Source organism: Orcinus orca, chromosome 20 (genome assembly GCF_937001465.1).
Source record: "Orcinus orca chromosome 20, mOrcOrc1.1, whole genome shotgun sequence".
NCBI lineage: Eukaryota > Metazoa > Chordata > Mammalia > Artiodactyla > Delphinidae > Orcinus > Orcinus orca.
Genome location: NC_064578.1, coordinates 58447162 through 58471284, shown reverse-complemented (window position 1 = coordinate 58471284; position 24123 = coordinate 58447162). Strand labels below are relative to the sequence as shown.

The window sequence follows — 24123 nt, the reverse complement described above, 5'->3', positions numbered from 1 at the left end:
TGAATCAGTGTTTCCTCAAGGGCCATGTGTTCCACCCCTCTCTTCTGGTTCTCCTGCTGCTTCCTTAAGTGAGCCTCACATTCCTGGTCTCTGCCAAATGTGGAGGGATGTAGTTCAGCCTTTGTGAATCTTTCTATTTTCAGGACAGCATATGATTCTAAGAGAAATGCCCTGATTTCTGGCTAACTCTTTGTTTTTGAATCCAGTTTCCAAGCCTGGAAAAAATATAAATAATTATACAAATATAGACATATATGTGTGTGTGTGTGTGTATATATACATATACATATATATCACATATATATGCCTCCTTCCCACTTGCACAGGGAGGCTTTGCAAGTCACTAGCAGCATGTGAGGACATGTAATCCTTCTTCAAGGAGGGCAGTGAAACAATGGGACCAACAATTCAACTGACTGGTTTTCAGTCAATGAATATTCATTAAGTACCCAGTATGTGCCAGGTATGAATAAAGACTTAAAGAGGATAAGGAATGAGCTGGGCAGATATCTGATGGAAGCGTATTCCAGGCAACGGGGGAACAGCATGTGCAAAGGCCCTGACGTGGGAGCATATCATGCATGGGAGCACCAGGGAGAGGATGAGTGTGGCTGGAGCTGAGTAAGGCAGAGAGAAAGAAAGGTGTGAGCTCAGGGCTGACCTGGCTGCCTTGCAGGCTGTGGTGTGGACTTTCCCCACTGAGGGAGCTGGGAGCCCTCAAAAATTTTGAGCAAAGGAGGGAGGTGCCATGGAAAGTCTCTGGCTGCTATGGGGAAATTTAGCTGGGGAGAAGGATAGAACCAGGGGGGCTGGCGACATGATCACCGTAAGAGATGCTGGCCGTCAGGCAGGCAGTGAGAGTTGGCTGCATTCTGGGTAGGTTTGAGCATGATGCTGGCAGGACCTGCTGTCCAGTCACAGGTAGGATATGAATTAGCAGAGTCCAGACACCAAAGAAGATTTGGCCTGGGACTTCCCTGGTGGCTCAGCAGTTAAGAATCCGCCTGCCAATGCAGGCGACACAGGTTCGAGCCCTGGTCCGGGAAAATCCCACATGCCGTGGAGCAACTAATCCCATGTGCCACAACTACTGAGCCTGCGCTCTGGAGCCCGCGAGCCACAACTACTGAGCCTGTGCTCTAGAGCCCACATGCCACAACTACTGAGCCTGTGCTCTAGAGCCCACGTGCCACAACTACTGAGCCTGCGCTCTAGAGCCCACGTGCCACAACTACTGAGCCTGCGCTCTAGAGCCCACGTGCCACAATCACTGAAGCCTGTGCACATAGAGCCCATGCTCCATAACAAGAGAAGCCGCCACAATGAAAAGCCCGTGCACCACTACGAAGAGTAGCCCCTGCTCACCACAACTAGAAAAAGCCCGTGCGCAGCAACGAAGACCCAACAGAGCCAAAAATAAATAAATAAATAAATAGATAGATAAATAAATAAGTTTATTACCAAAAAAAAAGATTTGGCCTTTATCAGGGAAAGAATGGAAATGCTGGTGACCAAGACAGGCAACGCTGTGAGAGGAGCTGGAATTGAGGACAGCACTGGCATTCGCTTTGGGGCATGTAAGATGCTCATCAGGCCTTCCAGTGGAGAGTCAAGGAGGCAGGAGAATGTTTTAGTCTGGAGTACAGGGAGGGGCCTGGGCTGGTATGATGTACTTGGGGATCATCAGCAATAGAAAATCTGAAAAAATGAGGCACTGACCGGAAGAGGGAGTACAGAGGAGAGTGCTCTTCAGAGGAGTCTGATAACGGAGAACCTGGTGTGAGGAGGGGCAAGGCAGGGGGAGATCCCGACCTTCTTTCTCAAGCCTGAGGCACTTTGGCCTTCGTGGGCTCCTTCCTCCATCAAAAAATAGAAAAAAATACATTTTATTACTACATTGGTATAAAGATGAACATAAGCCAGACTGGATTACATTCATTTTTCTCCTCTAATTTTAAAAGGAATGATACCATTTTGGTAGACCCTTAAGGAATCTTGAGCACTCTGGCTTCTGTTCCTGATGGAGAAGTCTAGGAATTGAAAGAGGATCAGAGGCCACAGAAACCAAGGGGCTAGAACCTGATGGAGCTGGGGGGCAGGACTCGACCAGGCAAGGCTTTGTAACCTGAGTGAAGGATCTTTTTCTTTAAGGGCACTATTTGCACCAACAGAGGACAAGGCACCAAGGATAGACTATTGCTTGGCTGCTACGTTGACTTGCCTTCAAAGAGGGACCTGCTGTCAGCTGTGAGCTCCTTAGGAGCCCAGGTCACACTCTTTTCCCAGCAGCCTCTGGCCACCAAGCACTCAAGTCCATGGCCCACAGGCCTGGATGTTTGCACCCCACATAAGACTCCTCTCACCGGCAGTCTGCCCTGAGCTTATTGCTGGGCAGCATGGTGGTCTGACAGTGCCTCCTGGCCAATCCTGCTTTCTCCCCTTTTCACTTTTTCATTCTTTTACTAGTGTTACTCCCCAATAAACTTTTGTACTTCTGACTCCATCTCAGTGTATGCTGACCCTGACTATGACACCTGGAGAAGCCAGACAAGAACATCAGAGGAAAAGTAGTCAGGGGAGCTGCTACGTAAAGGTTCATACACAGTTGTGAGATAGACTCCAGCATATACATGGATAAACAATGTAAAGTGACCAGTCCCGAAAAAGATTGGGTAGCTAATTAACAGACATACGGGGAGTGTGCAGACTTGCTGGTTGTCAAGGGCCTGCAAGTTAAATCAATGCATTTCAACTTCTAGAGTGGACATTGTGGTAGGCAAAATTCTAAGATGGCGCCCATGATTTCCACCTCCTGGTATTACACCCTGATTCATTTCGGTTGTACAGCAAAGAGGAAGGGATTTTGAAGATGTAATTTAGGTTTTAAATCAGTTGACCTTAACCTAATCAAAAGGGAGATTATTGGTGATAGATCAAGATGGTGGAGTAAGAGGGACATGGATCGCACCTCCCTCCATGAACACATGAAAAATACATCTACATGTGGAACAATTCTCACTGAAAACGAACTGGAAGTTGGCAGAAGGACTCCTGTACATCCAAGGCTGTAAGAGAGATCCACAAGTAATTGGGCAGGAAGGGAAGAAAGGCGACCACGTTGGGACCTGTGTCCCTGGGTGGGGACTAAGAGGAAAACCCTAATAACCCAACTGCCTATCAGCAGATGATTGGTTTAAGAAGGTATGGGGACTTTCCTGGTGGGGCAGTGGTTAAGGCTCCGCGCTCCCAATGCAGGGGGCCCAGGTTCAATCCCTGGTCAGGGAATTAGATCCCACGTGTATGCCGTAACTAAGAGTTTGCGTGCCACAATTAAGGAGCCCACCTGCCGCAACTAAAGACCCAGTGCAACCAAATAAATAATAAAATAAATATTAAAAATAAGATATTGTATGTATATATTACATATATACATGTGGTATGTATGTATATTATATATACACATTGCATATACATATATGTGTATACATATGTAATGGAATATTACTCAGCCATAAAAAATAATGAAATATTGCCATTTGTAGCAACTTGGGTGGACCTAGAGAATATCATACTGAGTGACATAAGTCATACACAGAAAGACAAATATTATATCACTTACATGTAGAATCTAAAAAATAATACAAATGAATCTATATACAAAACAGAAACAGAAACAGACTCACAGAGAAAAGAAACTTATGGTTACCAAAGGGGAAAGAGAGAGAGGTAGGGATAAATTAGGAGTATGGGATTAACAGATACAAACTACGATACATAAAATAGATAAGCAACAAGGATTACTGTAAGCACAGGGAACTATCCTCAATATCTTATAATAACCTATAGTGGAAAAAGAATCTGAAAAAAAAACCTGAATTACTTTGTTGTACATCTGAAACTAACACAATATTGTAAATCAACTATACTTCAACTAAAAAAAACCCTAAATCACCAATACGAAAACAAAAAAGTGTATATATTGGGTGGGATTCTTTGAGAATTGTCTCCTTCACCTTGACATAGGCTGTGTAGGAACTGTGCCTGGTACCCTAGGCCTCACACACATCCTGCCTGGGCTACTCTGGGGGTTGCCCCCCCCACATTCATGCTGGATAGTGGAAGTGTGGGTATTTATTATTTTTTGTACATATACTAATTATTTCTTTTTGAAATTGTTTTATTTTATACACATACATAAAACTGAGAACATTTATTTCTTTCAAAAGCACATTTTCTAACTGCTTGCTGCTAATTTTTATATACTGATTTTTCCACAACACATACATTGATTTGCATTCCTAATCGTCCATCTAAAATCCTTACCTAACTCCCATTAATTCCAAAAATGTGTAGCTTCTGTTTAGATTTCTAAGGAAATAACTATACTGTCAATGGATAGAGTTGCCCTTATCTGAATTTTAACATATTTTTCTTAAAAATGTGATGATATAGAATTATTTCAGCAAACTATGCAGTACATAAAAATAAGGCTGCACAATAATGATGTCCTGGGATAAAGCGAAAATAAATGTCAGCGAATCCACATTGATATCAATAAATAACTGAATAAGTAAATGAGGCGAAGGGACAGCTCTTCCTGACAGAACCGCTCTTAAGTCGCTGGGCTGGAGGCGAAGACTGGGCGCAGGGCGGGCGGTGACAGCCCGGAACCTTGCGGCCGACCCCCGCCCAGGGCGAGGGGACTAGATCCGGCGCGGTGCCGAGCAGAAGCGAAAGGCAGGCACTCGGGTCTCTACACCGCAAGGGTCCAGCGGTGGCCGCGGAGTCTCCTGGGACGCGCACATCCGGGTCCTGGCGCGCGCACGCGCATTTGTACCGAACATGGCCGCGGCAGCTCCCGCCGCTGCCGCAGGTGCCGCCGGCCAGTCTCCGGTGAGTCCGCTGCGCCCCTCGCCCTTTCGGTTCCCCGATTTCCCCCGAGGGCGGTGTGTGTGTCGCGGGGGGCGGTGTCCGCTGGGTCTTGGTGACGCAGGAGCGGAGCGTCTGCCGGCGGGTTTCCCGGGGTCAGTGGGCGCGTCCGACTCGCAGGGCCGGGGGTCCGCCCGAGCCGCGGCGACCCTAGCGAGTGAGGACGCCCCCGGCCAATGTAGACGCCCCCCTTCTGCGGTGTGGATGTCCCCCGACGGGTGTGGACGCCCCCCTTTTGCAGTGTGGACGTCCCATGCATTTGAGGACGCCCCCTCCGGCAGGTGTGGACGCCCCCCTTCTGCGGTGTGGACGTCCCCTGCAGTTAAGGACACCCCCCGGCGAGTGTGGACGCCCCGCTGCGGGTGTGGACGTACCTCGGCGGGTGTGGAAGCTCCCTCTTAGGGTGAGGACGCCCTAGCGATTTCCTCCGCGTTTCCCGGCGGTTCCGCGCTCGTCCTTCCATAGGGGCCTTTTTGCCCCTGCCTGCCGGGTGTTCTGGCCCGGCCGCTGGTGCGAGCCCCGGGTCTGCCGCCCTTCTGCTGCCGGGTGGTGGGAGGGCCCGTGTGGGCGTCGGTGGGTCTCGGGCCGAGGTGGCCGCGTTGCGCCCGCAGACTGTGCCGTTTCCCACCACTCGGCAGACCGGGAGGTGTCAAATCACCTGTTTTTTCCCCACCTAATAGCTGCAAAATCAGATCTTGCTGCACTTCTCAATGAGGGCTGCGTTTTTCCAACTGTTAGTGGCCACTTCGCTTTCCTCTTCCTTGGTTTAGTGGGTTCGTTTCCTTAGCTCCTCTTCCCGCAGTAGTTTACGATAAAAGTTTTTCTCATATAGAAAAGTTAAGACACTTGTGCGTCCTTATACCGACTCATTAACTCTCTGCTATACTTGCTGTATGCCCTATATTTGTTCCCTTTGTCCACCCTTTTAGCCACCCACTAATCTTTTTGGGATACAGTCAAAGTAAATGGCAGATATCACTCCACTCCCCCCTCAAACACCTTACTACGCTTAACATCAATTAGAGTTCAATATTGCTTTTTAAATTTTTGAGGGAAAACTGACTTACATTGAAATGCACAGATATTCATTGTATCACTGGATGAGTTTTGGCAAATGCAGTCCAAACCTTTATCAAAATTACCATCACCCCAGAAAGATCCCTTATCCTTTGCCAATTTAAAAAAAATTGCTTATTAGCGACTTGGGCTTGTAAAAATATGTTTTGAACACTAAGACTTTGTTATTTTTTCCACCCACAGCAAGCAACTTTTCTCCCTTCTATTGATTGTTTCTCTCCCTTAGCACTCGACTTTTTATTTTGAAGTTTTACACCTACAGAAATGTTGCAGGAATAGTTCAATAAACACTTGTAAAACCATCCAGATTATCAAGTTATTAATACTTTGCCTCATTAGCTTTACCCTTCTTTTCTCCCTGCCTCAAACACACATCTTTTTATATCTTACACACCCTCCCACAAGAAGACAAAAGGTTTATCACTCACGTAATGAGACTGTCTTGGAGAGCAGGGCAGACTTCCCATGATGATCCAAAAAAGTGTGAGTGGGACTCCCCTGGTGGTCCAATGGTTAAGTCTTCTCCCTTCCACTGCCGGGGGCGTGGGTTCAATCCCTGGTCGGGGAACTAAGATCCGGAATGCCACGTGGCGCGACCAAAAACCAAATAAACAAACAAAAATCGTGAGACAGCAGGAAAAGGAAGCTCGCTGGGCTTCTATAGTGATTAATGGAGTTGAGATGAGGGTGGCCTTGCATTGGTTGGGGCTTGCATGGTTTGAACTTCCTGCCAACACCAAGGAGAAAACACTCAGGCTTTCTTGTTAGTTTGCCTTGTTTGCAGAAGGAGAAGGGGCAGTAGGTGGTGGTGAGGATGGGGGGTTGAAAGCTGTCAGCAGTCAGTCATCAAAAATGAAGTCAGGGGCTTCCCTGGTGGCACAATGGTTGAGAGTCCGCCTGCCGATGCAGGGGACATGGGTTCGTGCCCCGGTCCGGGAAGATCCCACATGCCGCGGAGCGGCTAAGCCCGTAAGCCGTGGCCGCTGAGCTTGCGCGTCTGGAGCCTGTGCTACGCAACGGGAGAGGCCACAACAGTGAGAGGCCCGCGTATCGCAAAAAAAAAAAAGAAGTCAGGCTGTTAATCACAATTGGTAATGAGGTGGGTAACTTTATTTGGACAGGGCTAAAGTTAGTGGCAAACAATTTATTTTTGTTAAAGAATGTATCATTTGAAGAAGTAAACGTTATCATGTGTGGTCCACAGAGATGGCAAGAACCATGCAGATGGGGTCAGTCATCTGAGGTCTGGCAACCATTGATGTCAAACATCCAGTCATTGGGCTTAAGTGGATCCCTCTGCAGGGTCATAGAGACTGGGTATAAAGCCCTTCAGAGGTGAGTGCCTGGGAATGGAATTCTCCACAAGCTTTATTTTATTTATTTATCAATTTATTTATTTTTATTTTTGGCTGCATTGGGTCTTCGTTGCTGCACGCAGGCTTTCTCTAGTTGTGGCGAGCGGGGGCTGTTCTCCATTTTGGTGCACGGGCTTCTCATTGTGGTGGCTTCTCTTGTTGCAGAGTATGGGCTCTAGGTGCGCGGGCTCAGTAGTTGTGGCTCGTGGGCTCAGTGGTTGTGGCACACGGGCTCAGTAGTTGTGGCTTGTGGGCTCTAGAGCGCAGGCTCAGTAGTTGTGGTGCACAGGCTCAGTAGTTGTGGCTTGCAGGCTTTAGAGAGCAGTCTCAGTAGTTGGCTCACGGGCTCAGTAGTTGGCTTGTGGGCTCAGTAGTTGTAGCTCGCAGACTCTAGAGCATGGGCTCAGTAGTTGTGGCCCACGGGCTCAGTAGTTGTGGCTTGCAGGCTTTAGAGAGCAGTCTCAGTAGTTGTGGCTCGTGGGCTCAGTAGTTGTGGCTATGGGCTCAGTAGTTGCGGCTCGCAGGCTCTAGAGCACAGGCTCAGTAGCTGTGGCCCACAGGCTCAGTAGTTGTGGCCCACAGGCTCAGTAGTTGTGGCTTGCGGGCCCAGTAGTTATGGCTCGTGGGCTCAGTAGTCATGGCTTGTGGGCTCAGTAGTTGTGGCTCACGGGCTCTAGAGTGCAGGCTCAGTAGTTGTGGCCTGTGGGCTCTAGAGCACAGGCTCAGTAGTTGTGGCACACAGGCTCAGTAGTTGTGGCTCGTGGGCTCAGTAGTTGTGGCACATGGGCTCAGTAGTTGTGGCCCGTGGACTCTAGAGTATAGCCTCAGTAGTTGTGGCTCATGGGCTCTGTCGTTGTGGCACGTGGGCTAAGTAGTTGTGGCTTGTGGGCTTGGTGTGGCACACAGCCTCAGCAGTTGTGGCCCACGGGCTCAATAGTTGTGGCCCACGGGCTTCAGTAGTTGTGGCACACGGGCTCAGTAGTTGTGGCCCATGGGCTCTAGAGCACAGGCTCAGTAGTTGTGGCACACGGGCTTAGTTGCTCTGCAGCATGTGGGATCTTCCCAGGCCAGGGCTGGAACCCGTGTCCCCTGTGTCAGCAGGCATGTTCCTAACCACTGGGCCACCAGGGAAGCCCTCTCCTCAAGCTTTAATCCCAAGATACCAGAAACATGCCAAGTGGAGTCTAGACCAGTAGTTCCGACTCCAACAGATTCAACACCTGCTTAATTGTTTAAATAGCTGTATCGAGGTATAATTCATATACCATATAATTCACCCTCTAAGGTATACCATTCAGTGCTTCTTAGTATATTCACCAGGTGGTGCAGCCATCACCCAGATCAGTTTTAGAATATTTTCATCATGCCCCCAAAGAAAACCCCTGTCCGTTAGCACTCACTTCCCATTTCCTCCATCCTTCTTAGCCCCAGGCAATTACTAATCTACTTTCTGTCTCTGCATTTGCCTATTGTAGGCGTTTCATATAAATGGCCATACAATATGTAGTCCTTTGTTTTGGTTTCTTTCACTTAAAAATGTTTTCAAGGTTTATCCATGTTACAATGTATCAGTACTTGGTTCATTTTTATGGATGCATAATATTCCCTTGTATGAATATATTAATTTGTTTATCCATTCATCAGTTGATAACCATTTGAGTTGCTTCCATTTTGGGAGTATTACGAATAATGCTTCTGTGAACATTCACATACAAGTTTTGTGGGGTTTTTTTTGTGGAAATATGTCTTCATTTCTCTTGGATGACCTAGGAGTGGAACTGATTGTAGCCACACTAGGGGGTGTGAAATGGTATCTCGATGTGTTTTTGATTTGCAGTTCCCTGATGGTTAATGATATTGAGCTTCTTTTCATTATGCTTATTGGCCTTTTGTATATCTTCTTTGGAGAATTGTCTATTCAGATCCTTTGCCCATTTATGAAATGGGTTATTGGTCTTTTAATTATTGAACTGTAAGGGTTGTTTATTTATTCTGGATACCAGTGCTTTATCAGATATATGATTTGCAAATATTTTATCCTATCCTGTGGATTGTCATTTTACTTTCTTAGTAACATTCTTTGAAGCACAGAAGGTTTTAATTTTGATTAGTCCAGTTTATCTACTGTGTCACTTGTGCTTTTGGTGTTGTATTCAGGTTTCTGAAGAATTATGCCTATGTTTTTCATTTAAGAGTTTTATAGCTTTAGCTTGTATATTTAAGCTTGTGATGCATTTTGAGTTATTTTTTGTGTAATGCTCAGTCTTTTTTCTTTTTTTAAAGGTGGATTGTCTGAAGCCATTCTGTCTCTGCTCTTTCCACAGGAGGAGTTCTACTTTTTTAAAAAATTTATTTATTTTATTTTATTTATTTTTGTCTGTGTTGGGTCTTTGTTGCTGTGCACGGGCCTTCTCTAGTTGTGGTGAGCAGGGGCTACTCTTCGTTGCGGTGCATGGGCTTCTCACTGCGGTGGTTTCTCTTGTTACGGAGCACAGGCTCTAGGCGCGTGGGTTTCAGTAGTTGTGGCTCGCGGGCTCTAGAGTGCAGGCTCAGTAGTTGTGGCTCGCGAGCTTAGTTGCTCCGCAGCATGTAGGATCTTCCCGGACCAGGGCTGGAACCTCTGTCCCCTGCATTGGCAGGCAGATTCTTAACCACTGTGCCAACAGGGAAGCCCAATGCTCAGTCTTTATGATCAATAGTAGCAATATGCCTTTTACTGTCCTGAAAAGAATTTTATAGATAATATTAAATATTCATATAACTTTAAAAATTAAATGTAAAGAATCAATAAAAGGAAAGGCATTTGTGTTAAAAAATTATTTCTATATTTAAATGTTTGGAAACATTTAAATGGAAATGGAAAATGGAAAACATAAGAAGCAGTCTGCTGCTGGAGGTTGTAGGTTTGGATTAAGAGAAATGGGACAGTCAGAATTCATTGTCTTCAGTGCAGTTGAATGAGGTGAGGTATGGCTGGATGCTGCTGGAACAGTGAGTGTTGTGGGTGGATCCAGACCAGGTGTATTAAATAGGAATGGAAGAAAGTACCTTGGTGGAAGCAGGTTCTAAGCACTTACGCAGTTAAGGCAACCCAGGCTGTCTGGATGATCTGGGGTGACAGGTGAAGGGTCAGTCACCCCCTCTGCTATGACCTGGAACAACATCAGGACAATTTATCACAGAAAACAGTTCTCCAAACAGACCTGAAGTCTCAGCATGTGCTGGGGCAACATTCAGTGTATAGAAAGCCTTAAAGACCACCTTCTTTGGTGGCCATGGGGAAGAGAAGGACAGGCTGGGGAAAATGAGTCATACTGGGGCTCCAGAGAAGTGGTATTGTGAATATCTGAGGTCAGAGGATGAGTGGGGTGGGGGAGGAATAGAGATGCCCCCCCCCCCCAAATTTGTGAACAGCATCAAGGTGAATTTTTTACAACATAGTTTTGGTATCATTGTAGTGCCAAAAATAGCTACACGGATGTGTATGAGGGCAATAATACGAGATTTTTAAAACAACCTTAATTAATGAAATTCAGTGTAGTTCCTGCATTAAATACCCTAATTTAATACTATTTCCCTGAAGTCTGTCCTAATGTCCTCCTGTATGCTTGTGATTGTTCTTTTTGCAGTAACCGCTATGGCACTCAGGCCCTCACTGATTGAGTGTAGAGTTGGAATGGCCAGTTTTGGTCAAGGAGAGAGATGCAAAATAGGGAATGAGTTCATAAATTCAGGGCTGTATCTGGACTTCCATTCAACTTCCTTCCCCTAAATGAAGGCACCTTTTCCCTGATGTCTTGTAACACACGTAGTATTATTCCGTAGTTCAGTACCCCAGGTTAATACCTGCAGGGATTTCGGTCCACAGGTTGGTCAAACATCACGTGGAGCAGTCCCAAGTGTATTAGCAAGTATGCATCCCTGGTCCAGGCCCATCAGATGCTAGTAGTTCCCCCTGCTTCCGTCTTTGTGACAACTTGACACCTCCACAGATTTCTGGATGCCCCCAGGGGAAATACTGCCAAGGTCAAGCGCTGCAGGTCAGGCTAGGTGAAACTTGTCCCCTTATAGGTGTAAATTTACTTATCACAGCTTTATTGAAATACAATTCATATATCATATGATTCATTCATTCAAAATGCACAACTCGGTGGTTTTTAATATATGCACGAAGTTGTGCAGCCATCACCACTATATATTTCCAAAACGTTTTCATCAATCCAAGAAGAAACCCCATACCAATTAGGAGTCACTCCCCATACTGCCTTCTCCCAGCTCCTGGCAGCCACTAATTGACTCTCAGTGTGTATGGAATTGCCTTTTCCGGATGTTTCACTTAAATGTGATCATATGAACACTATGGAGTCTTTTGTGTCTGAGTTCTTTTTTTTTTGTGTCTGAGTTCTTTTACTGCGTATAATGTTTTCAGGATTCATCTGTGTTATTGAAGCATTTATCAGTATTTCACTCCTTCTTAAGCCTGAAGAATATTCCATTGTGTGTATTTCGACATTTTGTTTATCCATTCATCGGTTGGTAGACATTTATTTGGGTTGTTTCCACTTTTGTTTATCATGAATAGTGCTGTTATGTACTCATAATTCATGGAGAAGTTTATGTGTAGACATATGTTTACATTTTTCTTGAGTAGATACCTAGGAGTGGAATTGCAGGGTCATATGATAACTCTGTTTAACTTTTTGAGAAACTGTCAGACTGTTTTCCAAAGCAGCTGCACCATTTTATTTATTTATTTATTTTTTGGCTGTGTTGGATCTTTGTTGCTGCTCGCGGGTTTTCTCTAGTTGTGGCGCGCAGGGGCTAGAGCACGGGCTCTAGGTGCGCGGGCTTCAGTAGTTGTGGCACATGGGCTTGGGTGCTCCATGGCATGTGGGATCTTTCCGGACCAGGGATCAAACCTGTGTCTCCTGCATTGGCAGGTGAATTCTTAACCACTGCGCCACCAGGGAGGTCCCAGCTGTACCATTTTACATTCCCCCCAACAGTGTGTGAGGGTTTCAGTTTCTCCACATGCTCACAACACTTGTTATTGTCTTTTTTTTTTTTTTTTTTTTTGCCATGCTGTGTGGCGTGACCCCGACCACGGATTGAACCCAGGCCCATGGCAGTGAAAGCCTGAGTTGTTTTTTGTTTTTTTTTTTTTGCGGTACGCGGGCCTCTCACTGTTGTGGCCTCTCCTGTTGCGGAGCACAGGCTCCGGACGCGCAGGCTCAGCGGCCATGGCTCACGGGCCTAGCCGCTCCGCGGCATGTGGGATCTTCCCGGAACGGGGCACGAACCCGTGTCCCCTGCATTGGCAGACGGACTCTCAACCCCTGCGCCACCAGGGAAGCCCCTAAGCCTGGGTTTTGATTAGCATTTCCCTAGTAACTAATGATGTTGATCATCTTTTCATGTGCTTATTGGCCATCTGTATGTCTTCTCTGGAGAAATGTTTATTCAGATCCTTTGCCTATTTTTAAAATTTGGGTTGTCCTGTAATTATTGGGCTATAAGAGTTTTTTATATCTTCTGCAAGTCCTTTATCAGATACGTGCTTTGTAAGTATTTTCTCCTGCTTGGTAGGTTGTCTTTTCACTTTCTTAGTGGTATGTAAGTCTTATTTCAATAAAGGAAGTATCTATTATAGATGAAATGGACGTTCCTTTTGCTTCTCTAGGGCTGTTCCCTTCCACACTCCCAAGACAGTCATGATCACAGCTTTGGTAGATGTGTTGCCAGGGCATTTTAATATTTTTACTTCGAGAATACTTTGTGTGTCTAAAAATTTGAACTAAGTGGTATCATACTATATATGTCTGACTTACCTCATTTCTTTTAAGTGCACACATACATCCTCCCCTTACAGACTTGTAGGGAGGTGCTCTCCATCTCTTGTTTCCACAGGACAGCTGTAGGCCACCCAGGCCCCAGTCTACTCAGAAGGCTCAGTAGAGGAAACATGCAGCATGGTAATAAGGCAGCCTCAGGAGGTCTGAAAAGTAGGAGCAGCCAGGAGTGACAGCTGGGGATATGGTCCTCTTGGCCAGCTGGCCCCTCCGCATCACTGTTGAATGCTGTGGACCTAGCAGGCCTCTGGGGTCTTGGCCTTGGCTTCAGACTGAACAATTCTCATGTTTCCTCACGTGTGATGTTTACCTTAATTCCCTGTGTTCATAGTTGATAAGAATTTTCATCATGAGTTGGAGCTTTCCTTAAAATACCTTATCAATTTATTGACGTAGGGTAAAGGGGTCTACTACTTTAATCTGAGAGCATTTTGATCAAGAGTCTGGGTGAGGGCTTCCCTGGTGGCGCAGTGGTTAAGAGTCCGCCTGCCGATGCAGGGGACACGGGTTCGTGCCCCAGTCCGGGAAGATCCCACATGCCACGGAGCGGCTGGGCCCGTGAGCCATGGCCGCTGAGCCTGCGCATCTGGAGCCTGTGCTCTGCAACGGGAGAGGCCACAACAGTGAGAGGCCCACATACCACAAAAAAAAAAAAAAAAAAGAGTCTGGGTGAGATTTGTTCAAATTACTTTCTGAATTTATTGAGATAGGATGTAGGGGGCTGTCTTCTACTTTAATCTGAAAATGTCGGGAGTCGTATCAGTAGATGTTCTAATGTTTCATAGGCCTTCTTTTGTAGGATAAATCTAATGTTGCCATTTTGATAACTTTCTTCTGTTTCTTAATTAAATCCCCCTTTTATGATGAATATCACCTATGTATGCCTTCTTGTTCTTTATTTTATGATTACTCTTGCCAAAGGTAATTTCATTAGTCTTTTCAAATAACAGACTTTTGGTTTTCTTCATGTTCTTGGCTGTTTCCTTGTTTTTGGTTTCTGTAATTTTTGATCTTACCTTTATTATCACCTTCCTTTCACCTCCTGTTGGTTTCCTCTGTGGCTTTTTCCCTTACTTCTTAAGTCGAACAGTGATCTCACTAACTTTCAGTCTTCTCTTTAAAATACAAGATTAGGGACTTCCGTGGCAGTCCAGTGGTTAGGACTCTTCGCTTTCACTGCTGAGGGCACAGGTTCAATCCGTGGTTGGGGAACTAAGGTCCTGCAAGCTGCATGGCATGGCCACAAAAAATAAAAACAAAAACAAAACAAAACAAAAACAAAAAACAATAACAAAAAAAAACCAAACCAAAAAAAGCCCCATGCATTAAAGACCAACATTTTTCGCCTAGGAACTTGTTTAGCTGCACCCTCCTTTGCTACATGATTTGAGATGTGCCATCATCATCAGTTGTTCAGTTCTCCGTGTTTTCTAAGTAGATGCTTTCTAATTTGCATCAACATTTCTCTGTGAGTTACTGAGAAACAGGTTTTCATTTTTCCAAATAAATAGGGTTTTTTTTTTAAACTTACTATTATTTTTTGTATTTGGCGTTCTTTCTGTTACTGGTTTTTAACTGGAACATATTTGTAGTCAAGAGACTGTGGTCTGGTCTTTGATAAACTTATTCTTTGGCCTGGTTTATGACCAATGTTAGCAAATGTTCCACTTGTGCTTGGAAAGCCTTTGGCTCTAATTGTTGGTAGTGGGTCTTCAGTCAGCTGTGTGACCAGGCTGGCTAATTACATTCTCTTATGCTTGTCTCTGTTCAGTCTTTCTGCATTTCCATTTCTGAAAGAGGTTCATAAACCCTCCCAGTATGGCTGGATTTGCTGACTTTGCTCTGTGTTTGGAGGCATGCTGTTAACGTAGACATCTTTGCCATTGTTATATTGCCCTTTTATCATCCTTGAAGTTTATTGTTGGTTAGCAAAACACCATTCAATCTTTGTTTGGTTAGCATTTGTCTGTTCCGAACTTTTGCTTTTGTCTTCTGTGTCCTTTTGCTTTTGGTGTCTGTTACAAACACATTTTTTAATGCAGTCTGACACAGTGTTTATCTTGCCCGTCAAAGCCACTTACATTTATTGTTATTGTGATGTCCTATTTTATACTTTCTATCTTAACTTGTCCTTTTTGAGCTTTCCCCCTTAGCACCTTCTTCTGGATTGATCTGTTTTTTTTTTCCTTTTCTTTATTATTCTTTTCTCCTGTAACAGGGTTTTTCCACTTCAGCACTATTTACTTTTGAGTTTTGAGGCTGGTCATTCTATGTGTGAGAGGCTGTCTTGTGTTTTAAAGGTATTTCACAGCATCCCTAGATTCCAGTAGCATCTGACCCCAAGTCATGACAGCCAAAAATGTTCCCAGATGTTGCCAAGTGTCTTTTGAGGGTAAAACCGTCTCTGGTTGAGAACCACTGCTCTGTGGGCTTGGAAGTTTTACATGACATTTATTCTTTTATTCCTGACTTGACCAGGTCTAACATGAATCATGAACAATATAAGAATGTCAGGACACTTAATTTTGCTACGCTGTTTTCAACTCACAGGCCACTGCCATTCAGTATTTTAGTCCATCCCATTGTTAACCCCTGAGTCATTGTTACTGCTTCATTTTATGCGGTCAGTGCTGGATATTATTTAAATACATGTTCTCTCCATTCCTTCCTTCTGGGTTTTTTTTTTTTTCCCTGAAGAACAGTTTTTTTCTAACTCTTTTGGCAAGTGTCCTTGGAGATAAACCCTGCTTTAGCTTTTCTGAAGTTGCCTTTATCTTTCACTCTTTTTTAAAATTATTTATTTATTTATTTTATTTTGGCTGCGTTGGGCCTCCATTGCTGCATGTGGGCTTTCTCTAGTTGTGGTGAGCGGGGGCTACTCTTTGTTGGTGCACGGGCAGTGAGAAGTGGTGGCTTCTCTTGTTGCGGAGCATGGGCTCTAGGGGCACGGGCTTCAGTAGTTGTGGCATTAGGGCTCAGTAGTTGTGGCTTGTGGGCTCTAGAGTGCAGGCTTAGTAGTGGTGGCGCAGCAATGCCACAACACTACTGTGGAACAGCAATGGGCTTAGTTGCTCTGCGGCATGTGGGATCTTCCCAGACCAGGGCTCGAACCCGTGTCCCCTGCATTGGCAGGCAGATTCCCAACCACTGTGCCACCAGGGAAGTCCCTTACTTTCACTCTGACAGTTTTTTCCCTCGGCACTTTGATGGTAATCTTCCATTACTATCAGGTTTCTATTTTTGTTACCAAGTTAATCACAGTACTGCTCACTCCTTCACTGGTTGTTTTTTCCTGGTAGCCTTTAAGACCATCTCCTTAGGTATAGCTTGATGTCCAGTTATGCTTGGGACTCAGGCTTTCTGAATCTAAGACACCACCAAGTGGTATTGCAAGGTGGCGGAATGTGCCTGTTTTATGTTTCGATGACCACTACCAAGTTACACCGCCAAGTGGACTGACCTCTTTACGTGCCCACCAACTCTCTTCTTGCATGACCTGCTCAAGCATTATATTATCATACCTTGTTTTACTTTTACTCATCTGAAATGTGCATGTTTTGTATTCTTAAACTTACAGTTTGTAAATGACTTTAGGGGCGAATGAGCAAGAATTCATGTATTCAGGACATTTCTATTTTCTCTCTGTCAAGTTCATCCTTGTATCATTTATCCAGTTTTTTCCCTTTTATGTGCTCCTAGAAGAATTTTTTTATAGGTCTCTGGCACTATTCCTTTGTCTCTTTTATACTTAATAGTATTGTCTCTCCACCTGCCACTTGTATTTTGACTCTTACTCTGTTTTTTGTTGTTTGGAAATTTTTTAAAATTAATTAATTAATTAATTAATTTTATTTTTGGCTGTGCTGGGTCTTTGTTGCTGTGCGCGGGCTTTCTCTAGTTGCGGCGAGCAGGGGCTACTCTTCATTGTGGTGCACGGGCTTCTCACTGCGATGGCTTCTCTTGTTGCAGAGCACGGGCTACAGGTGTACGGGCTTCAGTAGTTGTGGCATGCAGGCTCAGTAGTTGTGGCTTGTGGGCTCTAGAGTGCAGGCTCAGTAGTTGTGGCACACGGGCTTAGTTGCTCTGTGGCATGTGGGATATTCCCGGACCAGGGCTCAAACCCGTGTCCCCTTCATTGGCAGGCAGATTCTTAACTACTGTGTCACCAGGGAAGCCCGAGAGCCAGTTTTCTTGATATCTTCAAGTCAAAGGAGTGGGAGCATGGTTAGAGAAAGATCCATAACAGTGAAGACACTGGCAGCCACTTACAGTACTGTCTGTTCCCCAGCTCAGAGCCAGCACACATGATGTAATTCTCATAATAACCCTGCAGGAAGGTCGTTGACAGATCTAGGAATTTCAGAAGTGTCAGGTCACCAGGCCTGTGTTGTGTCCCATCCACGAAGGCAGAACTCTGACCACAAAGGTGGGGTGAAAACTGCTCGTTCAATGCTATTGTAAGCCCATTGTGAAGTGGAGGATCTGGAGTGTGTACTGGTTATTGGTAGGGGAAGTGGGTGATGGGGACAAGATCACAGTGGCTGAGGTGTGTTACTATGTCATCAGAGTGACACGTGGCCTCTGATCTCCCATGTCTCAGGCTAATCCTTTTGGTGATATTTACCCCCAACACCATTCCCCCTGCTTGTTCTCTAGGAGGGTGGAAATGCCATGTGGCTCTTCTTGAGCCTGTTCTTGGCTCCATCCCTTGACTCTCACAGTATTTCCCCCTCATATAGATCTGAATTTCAAAAAGAAAACAAGTAAAAAGACACACACACTTGGCCTGTCACCATCTTTCATTCCTCTTCCACACACGGCTTCATGTACTTAAGTCTGTCTTTTTCATTCTTTGCTTTCCAGCCTGGGACAGAAGATTGAAAATGACAGCTGAGAACATTCCTGAGGAAGAACTGTCCTGTGACATGGAGGTGGAAGGATTTACACGAGAGGGTCCTCATTTCTCCATTCTAGGTAACAGTTGGGACTGTGAGAACCAGGAGGGACATTTGAGGCAATCAGCCTTAACTCAGGAGGAACCAGGAGCTCAGGAAGCAATTCGTGAATATCCCGGATTTGGGGAGCATTTGAGCGTGAGCCCAGACCTTCCACGACGTCAGAGAGTTTCCACAAGAAACGGTTTCCACGTACGTGGCTCAGGTGTTAAAAGCCTGGATTGTGACCCAGCTTTACACAATTGTCAGAAAAGTTTTGTAGCTAAGAGAATGGGTGACAGTGACACCTGTGGGAAAGCCTTCAACCATTCCATAGAAGTTATTCAATTTGGAAGAACTCAAACTAGAGAGAAACCCTATAAATACCCTGAAAGTGTTAAGTCTTTCAACCATTTTACCCCTCTTGGTGAACAAAAAATAATGAAAAGAGGGAAGAAACTGTATGAAGGTAAGGACTTCGGGGACATCTTTACCCTGAGTTCGTCTCTTAATGAAAACAGGAGGAACAGCCCTGGAGAAAAACTGTACACATGTACTGAATGTGGCAAGTGCTTCAAACGGAACTCTTCTCTTGTTTTGCATCACCGAACTCACACTGGAGAGAAACCTTATACCTGTAATGAGTGTGGAAAATCCTTCTCCAAGAACTATAACCTAATTGTGCATCAAAGAATCCATACAGGAGAGAAGCCCTATAAATGCAGTAAATGCGGGAAAGCCTTCAGTGATGGGTCAGCTCTGACGCAACACCAGAGAATTCACACTGGGGAGAAACCTTATGAATGTCTAGAATGTGGGAAAACCTTCAACCGAAATTCGTCCCTCATTCTGCATCAAAGAACTCATACAGGGGAAAAACCATATAGATGTAATGAGTGTGGGAAGCCTTTCACCGACATCTCCCACCTCACTGTGCATCTCAGAATCCACACTGGGGAGAAGCCTTATGAATGTAGCAAATGTGGAAAGGCCTTCCGAGATGGCTCATACCTCACCCAGCACGAGAGGACTCACACTGGAGAGAAGCCCTTTGAATGTGTGGAATGCGGGAAATCCTTCAACCGTAACTCTCACCTCATTGTGCATCAGAAAATCCATTCTGGGGAGAAACCCTATGAGTGTAAAGAATGTGGGAAAACTTTCATTGAGAGTGCTTACCTCATCAGGCACCAGAGGATTCATACTGGTGAGAAGCCCTATGGCTGTGATCAGTGTCAGAAACTTTTCAGGAACATCGCCGGCCTCATACGTCACCAGAGGACTCATACTGGCGAGAAGCCCTATGAGTGTAATCAGTGTGGTAAAGCTTTCAGGGACAGCTCCTGTCTGACCAAACACCAGAGAATTCACACTAAGGAGACCCCGTACCAGTGTCCAGATTGTGGAAAGTCCTTCAAGCAGAACTCTCACCTGGCAGTACATCAGAGGCTCCACAGCAGGGAGGGTCCCAGTCATTGTCCTCAGTGTGGGAAAACATTCAGAAGGAGCTCTTCCCTCATCCGACACCAAAGATCACACCCTGGAGAACAACCCATGGATATTTAATGAACGTGGGCCACACTCATCTTCCAACTGGCTCTCAAAAACCTATGTGAGAGAGAAGTGTCTTCAGGGGTGGCTCCTCCCTGTCAGTGGAAAAGACTGCTCTGAGCTGTCCAGTGGACCGGTGGATGTGAGACATTCCTCAGCCATCCTGTTAAGTCTATACATTAGGGAACTCTTGCAGAGGATACAGGATGGTAGTAAATGTGGCAAAGGCTTCAGGGATGATTCAGCCTGTACCAAACATGATAGTGCATACACTGGAATAAAACCTGAGAAAGTCAGGTAGATACTTCCCTGGAGAACTCACCTACCCGTACATCCGAGTCCTTAAACTGGAAAAAGCCTGTGTAATCGGGAAGAGGAATCCTTTAAGAGGGAGTGTCTGCCTTACTGTTCGTAAGCAAACTCTTACTGGAATCCAGCGAGGGAAGCTGTCGGCAGGAGCCCTTGCTTTCTTAGCTGTGTCAGCAAAGGCATGCTGGTGAGAAACCCCACACAGTGCTCCAACTCACAGCAACCACAGAATTACAGCGGATTGACATTTGAATGTATTTCCGCGTTACATTCCTGCCAGGTGCTGAGGACTCGTTTCAGCAGGGGCACCTGGGTGAGGAAGTCGCTTGTGAATGAACAGTGATGTTATTCCTCTTAATATGGAGACCAAAGCAGGTTCTCCTAAGAAGGAAAGGGCTGCTGCTGAGAAATATGATGCGTTGCTCTAGTTGTTGAGACAAACAGAGAAACACTGAGTTGTTATGTTTACATTGTCACCCCTCATTGTTCATTTGGGACACTTGTGATTTGTTCCATGCAACCATGCCAAACCATGATGATAAAGGTTTTGTTGCCATATTGAAAACGCTTATAATATGGCTGGCAACCAAAAGCATAAAATAGAAAATTTGCCATGTAAAGTGTGCACACATACGGATGTAGGTTGGGAGTTGATCATAGAGAAATAAACATGGGGTCTCCTAAGTGACTGTTACTTGTGTATGATTTTTCCTCTATCACAAATCATACATTGTTATAATCATTTGATGAGGAATAAAAAGGTGGAGATAAAAAGAGGTGAGTTTGGGTTTTCTTTGGACCTTTTTAAAACCAGAAGTGGCTAAGTCAGGGTCGCAGGGCAGTTGTAAGCATGGATGGGGGCATCTCGGCAGAAACTTCTCTGAATCAGCATCCCACAGCTCAGGGCCTAAGGATAACTTCTTTCTTTGGGACTTGGATAATGAGAGGGTGTTATTGTGAAGAAGAGGGTGGGTCTCTGGGAATGGGGAGTAGGAGGCTACAGAGAGGTCTGGGAGGACCTGGGAGCATCCCTCCTGAGGCCCTGCAGTGCTGGCTGGCTGAGAGCTGCTCACACTGGTTGGCATAGCCTCGGAGCCCCGGGGTGGCTCCCCTTAGAAGTTTGACTTGTTCCTATGGAGGCAGAGTCAGAGGGAAGGTCACTGAGCTAATTAAGGCTATGAGATAATAAATCTGCGTTGTTTTAAGCTATGTTTGTGGTACTTTGTTAAGGCAACAATAGAAAGCTAGCACAAGCATTAAAGAAAACTCTTTCCTGCCCTTTCCCTCTTTCTTCTGGTCCTCCTTGCACTCTTTCAGCCTCCTCCTGGCTGAGACTGCAGCAGGGCCGCTGATAGTCTACACCTCACCTTCATACAAATTAGGAACACCAACCCCAACCCCACTCCCCGCAGGGCAATGCAAGAGGAAAACTCTCCTTGGTGCAGCTCTTGCTTTGGAGATGCTGCCGTTGGATGTTGGGCTTCTCTACACCGGGGCTAACAGCTGAATCTGAGAGAGACCCAGGGCATAGCCTCTTTTTTTTTTTTTTTTAATTTATTTATTTTTGGCTGCGTTGGGTCTTCGTTGCTGTGCGTGGGCTTTCTCTAGTTGTGGCGAGCAGGGGCTACTCTTCGTTGTGGTGCTCAGGCTTCTCATTGCGGTGGCTTCTCTTGTTGCGAAGCACGGGCTGTAGGGCGTGTGGGCTTCAGTAGTTGTGGCACATGGGCTTGGTTGCTCCGCAGCATGTGGGATCTTCCCAGGCCAGGGCTCGAACCCGTGTTCCCTGCATTGGCAAGTGGATTCTTAACCACTGCACCACCAGGGAAGCCCCAGGGCATAGCCTCTTACAAGCCTTGACTGATTGGTGGCCAGTACGGCTAGTTTTAACCATTCCTGTCCAGACCCAGGCCCTCTTCTGTTCTCCCACAGGCTGGGTTGCAATACTTGATTAACATAGCAGTCAGGAGGGTTTGATCCCTGGTTGGGGAACTAAGATCCCACATGCTGCGTGGCGCAGACAAAAAAGTAAAAATAAAACACAGCAGTCAGGAACCCTCATTGATAGGCTGAATACTGGCCTCCCACATAGGTCTACATCCTAATCACTGGAACCTCTGATGGTTTATATGGCCAAGGGACTTGGAAGGAGTAATTAAGTCAAAGATCTGAGACGGGGAGATTATCCTGGGCTATCTGGGTGGGCCCAGTGTCATCACAGGGGTTCTTACAAGAGGGAAGCAGGAGGATCAGAGTCAGAATGGGATATGATGAGGAAGCAGCTTCTAGAAGCTGGAAAAGGCAGGGACACTGGTATCCCCCCTGGAGCCTCCAGAAGGAACCAGCCCTGCTGACACCTTGATTTTAGCCTCATATGACTCATTTCAGATTTCTGGCTCCGGAATACATTTGTGTAGTGGTTTTTTAAATATATAAAAATTTATTTATTTATTTTTGGCTACATTGGGTCTTCCTTGCCGCACGCAGGCTTTCTCTAGTTGCAGTGAGCGGGGGCTACTCTTTGTTGCGGTGCGCGGGCTTCTCATTGCAGTGGCCTCTGTTGCGGAGCACAGGCTCTAGGCACGGAGGCTTCAGTAGTTGTGGCACGTGGGCTCAGTAGTTGCAGCTCACGGGCTCTAGAGCACAGGCTCAGTAGTTGTGGCGCCTGGGCTTAGTTGCTCCACAGCATGTGGGATCTTCCCAGAGCAGGGCTCAAACCTGTGTCCCCTGCATTGGCAGGCAGATTCTTAACCACTGCGCCACCAGGGAAGTCCATTTGTGTAGTTTTAAGCCACAAAGTTTGTGGCAGTTTGTTACAGCAGCCATAGGAAATGAACACATTGCCCTTTCTAGTTCTTTTAGAACTTTAACCTTCCCTGCTCCAACCTGGAGAAGTATTCGGTGTGCATTCCCTTGCCCAGCAAGTTTAAAAACTCAGCTTGAAAAAAAAAAAAGGAATTCCCTGGCAGTCCAGTGGTTAGGACTCTGTGCTTCCACTGCTGGGGGCCCGGGTTCAATCCCTGGTTGGGGAACTAAGATCTCACAGGCCTTACCACGAGGCCAAGAAACAAACCAAAAACACCCTCTGGTGGTGTCTGTTTGCTGCTTTGAGAGAAGGCATGGCCTGCTCAACCAAGTGCCCTTTGGGAAATTCCAGAACTAGTCTTGAAAAATTAAGTCCTATTAATGAACAGCCATTAGTGAAAAGAGATCTCAGAAAAGTTAAGGATGAGATGCCCCATACCTGTACTCCCAGCTTCCGCCCCCTTCGCTGGCTGAGGGGAAGGAAACTTTCAGCATCCTAATAGAAGTCCATCTCCTAAGAATGTGTAGAAGTTCCAGATGTGCTCTTGGTTTGTAGATGGCCATCTTCTCGTAGTGTCCTCACATGGTGGAAGGGGCAGGAGAGTTCTCTGGGGTCTTGTTTATGAGGGCACTGATTCCATTCATGAGGACTGCATCCTCAGACCTAATCACCTCCCAAAGACCCCAGCTTCACATACCAGCATATTAGAGATTAGGAGCTCAACATGAATGGGATGGGGTGGAAGCCCACAAACATTCAGTACGTAGGTTTTCATTCCTCTTGGTTAAATACCTAGGAGTGCGATTGTGGGTCATTACAGTAAGTCTATGTTGAGCTTTGTAAGAAACTGCAAAGCTCCTGTCCAAAGCGGTTGTGCCATATTGCTTTCCCACCAGCAACAAATGAGACTTTGTGATGCTTTGCATCCTGGCCAGCCTTTGACATTTCAATTTTTTATAAATTAATTTATTTATATTTTATTTTTGGCTGCGTTGGGTCTTCATTACTGTGCACGATCTTTCTCTAGTTGCGGCGAGCAGGGGCTACTCTTCATTGTGGTGCACGGGCTTCTCACTGCAGTGGCTTCTCTTGCTGCAGAGCACGGGCTCTAGGCGCACAGGCTTCAATAGTTGTGGCTTGCGGGCTTCAGTAGTTGTGGCTCATGGGCTCTAGAGCGCAGGCTCAGTAGTTGTGGTGCACGGGCTTAGTTGCTCCTCGGCATGTGGGATCTTCCCGGACCAGGGCTGGAACCCGTGTACCCTGCATTGGCAGGCGGATTCTTAACCACTGCATCACCAGGGAAGCCCCATAATGTT

General features: G+C 45.9%; 1 protein-coding gene across 1 annotated transcript in view; it reads left to right on the top strand.

The window, feature by feature from the left end:
* The window catches only part of ZNF329 (zinc finger protein 329), a 31762-nt gene extending 10568 nt beyond the window's left edge, over nucleotides 1-21194 (top strand). Inside the window, exons 2-3 of the mRNA XM_012538007.3 lie at nucleotides 4618-4893; nucleotides 18074-21194. Of these exons, the coding sequence (XP_012393461.2) occupies nucleotides 4618-4893; nucleotides 18074-19710 (1913 nt within the window). The 3' untranslated portion in view covers nucleotides 19711-21194. The remainder of the gene's footprint in view (nucleotides 1-4617; nucleotides 4894-18073) is intronic.
* The last annotated feature ends 2929 nt before the right edge of the window (nucleotides 21195-24123 follow it).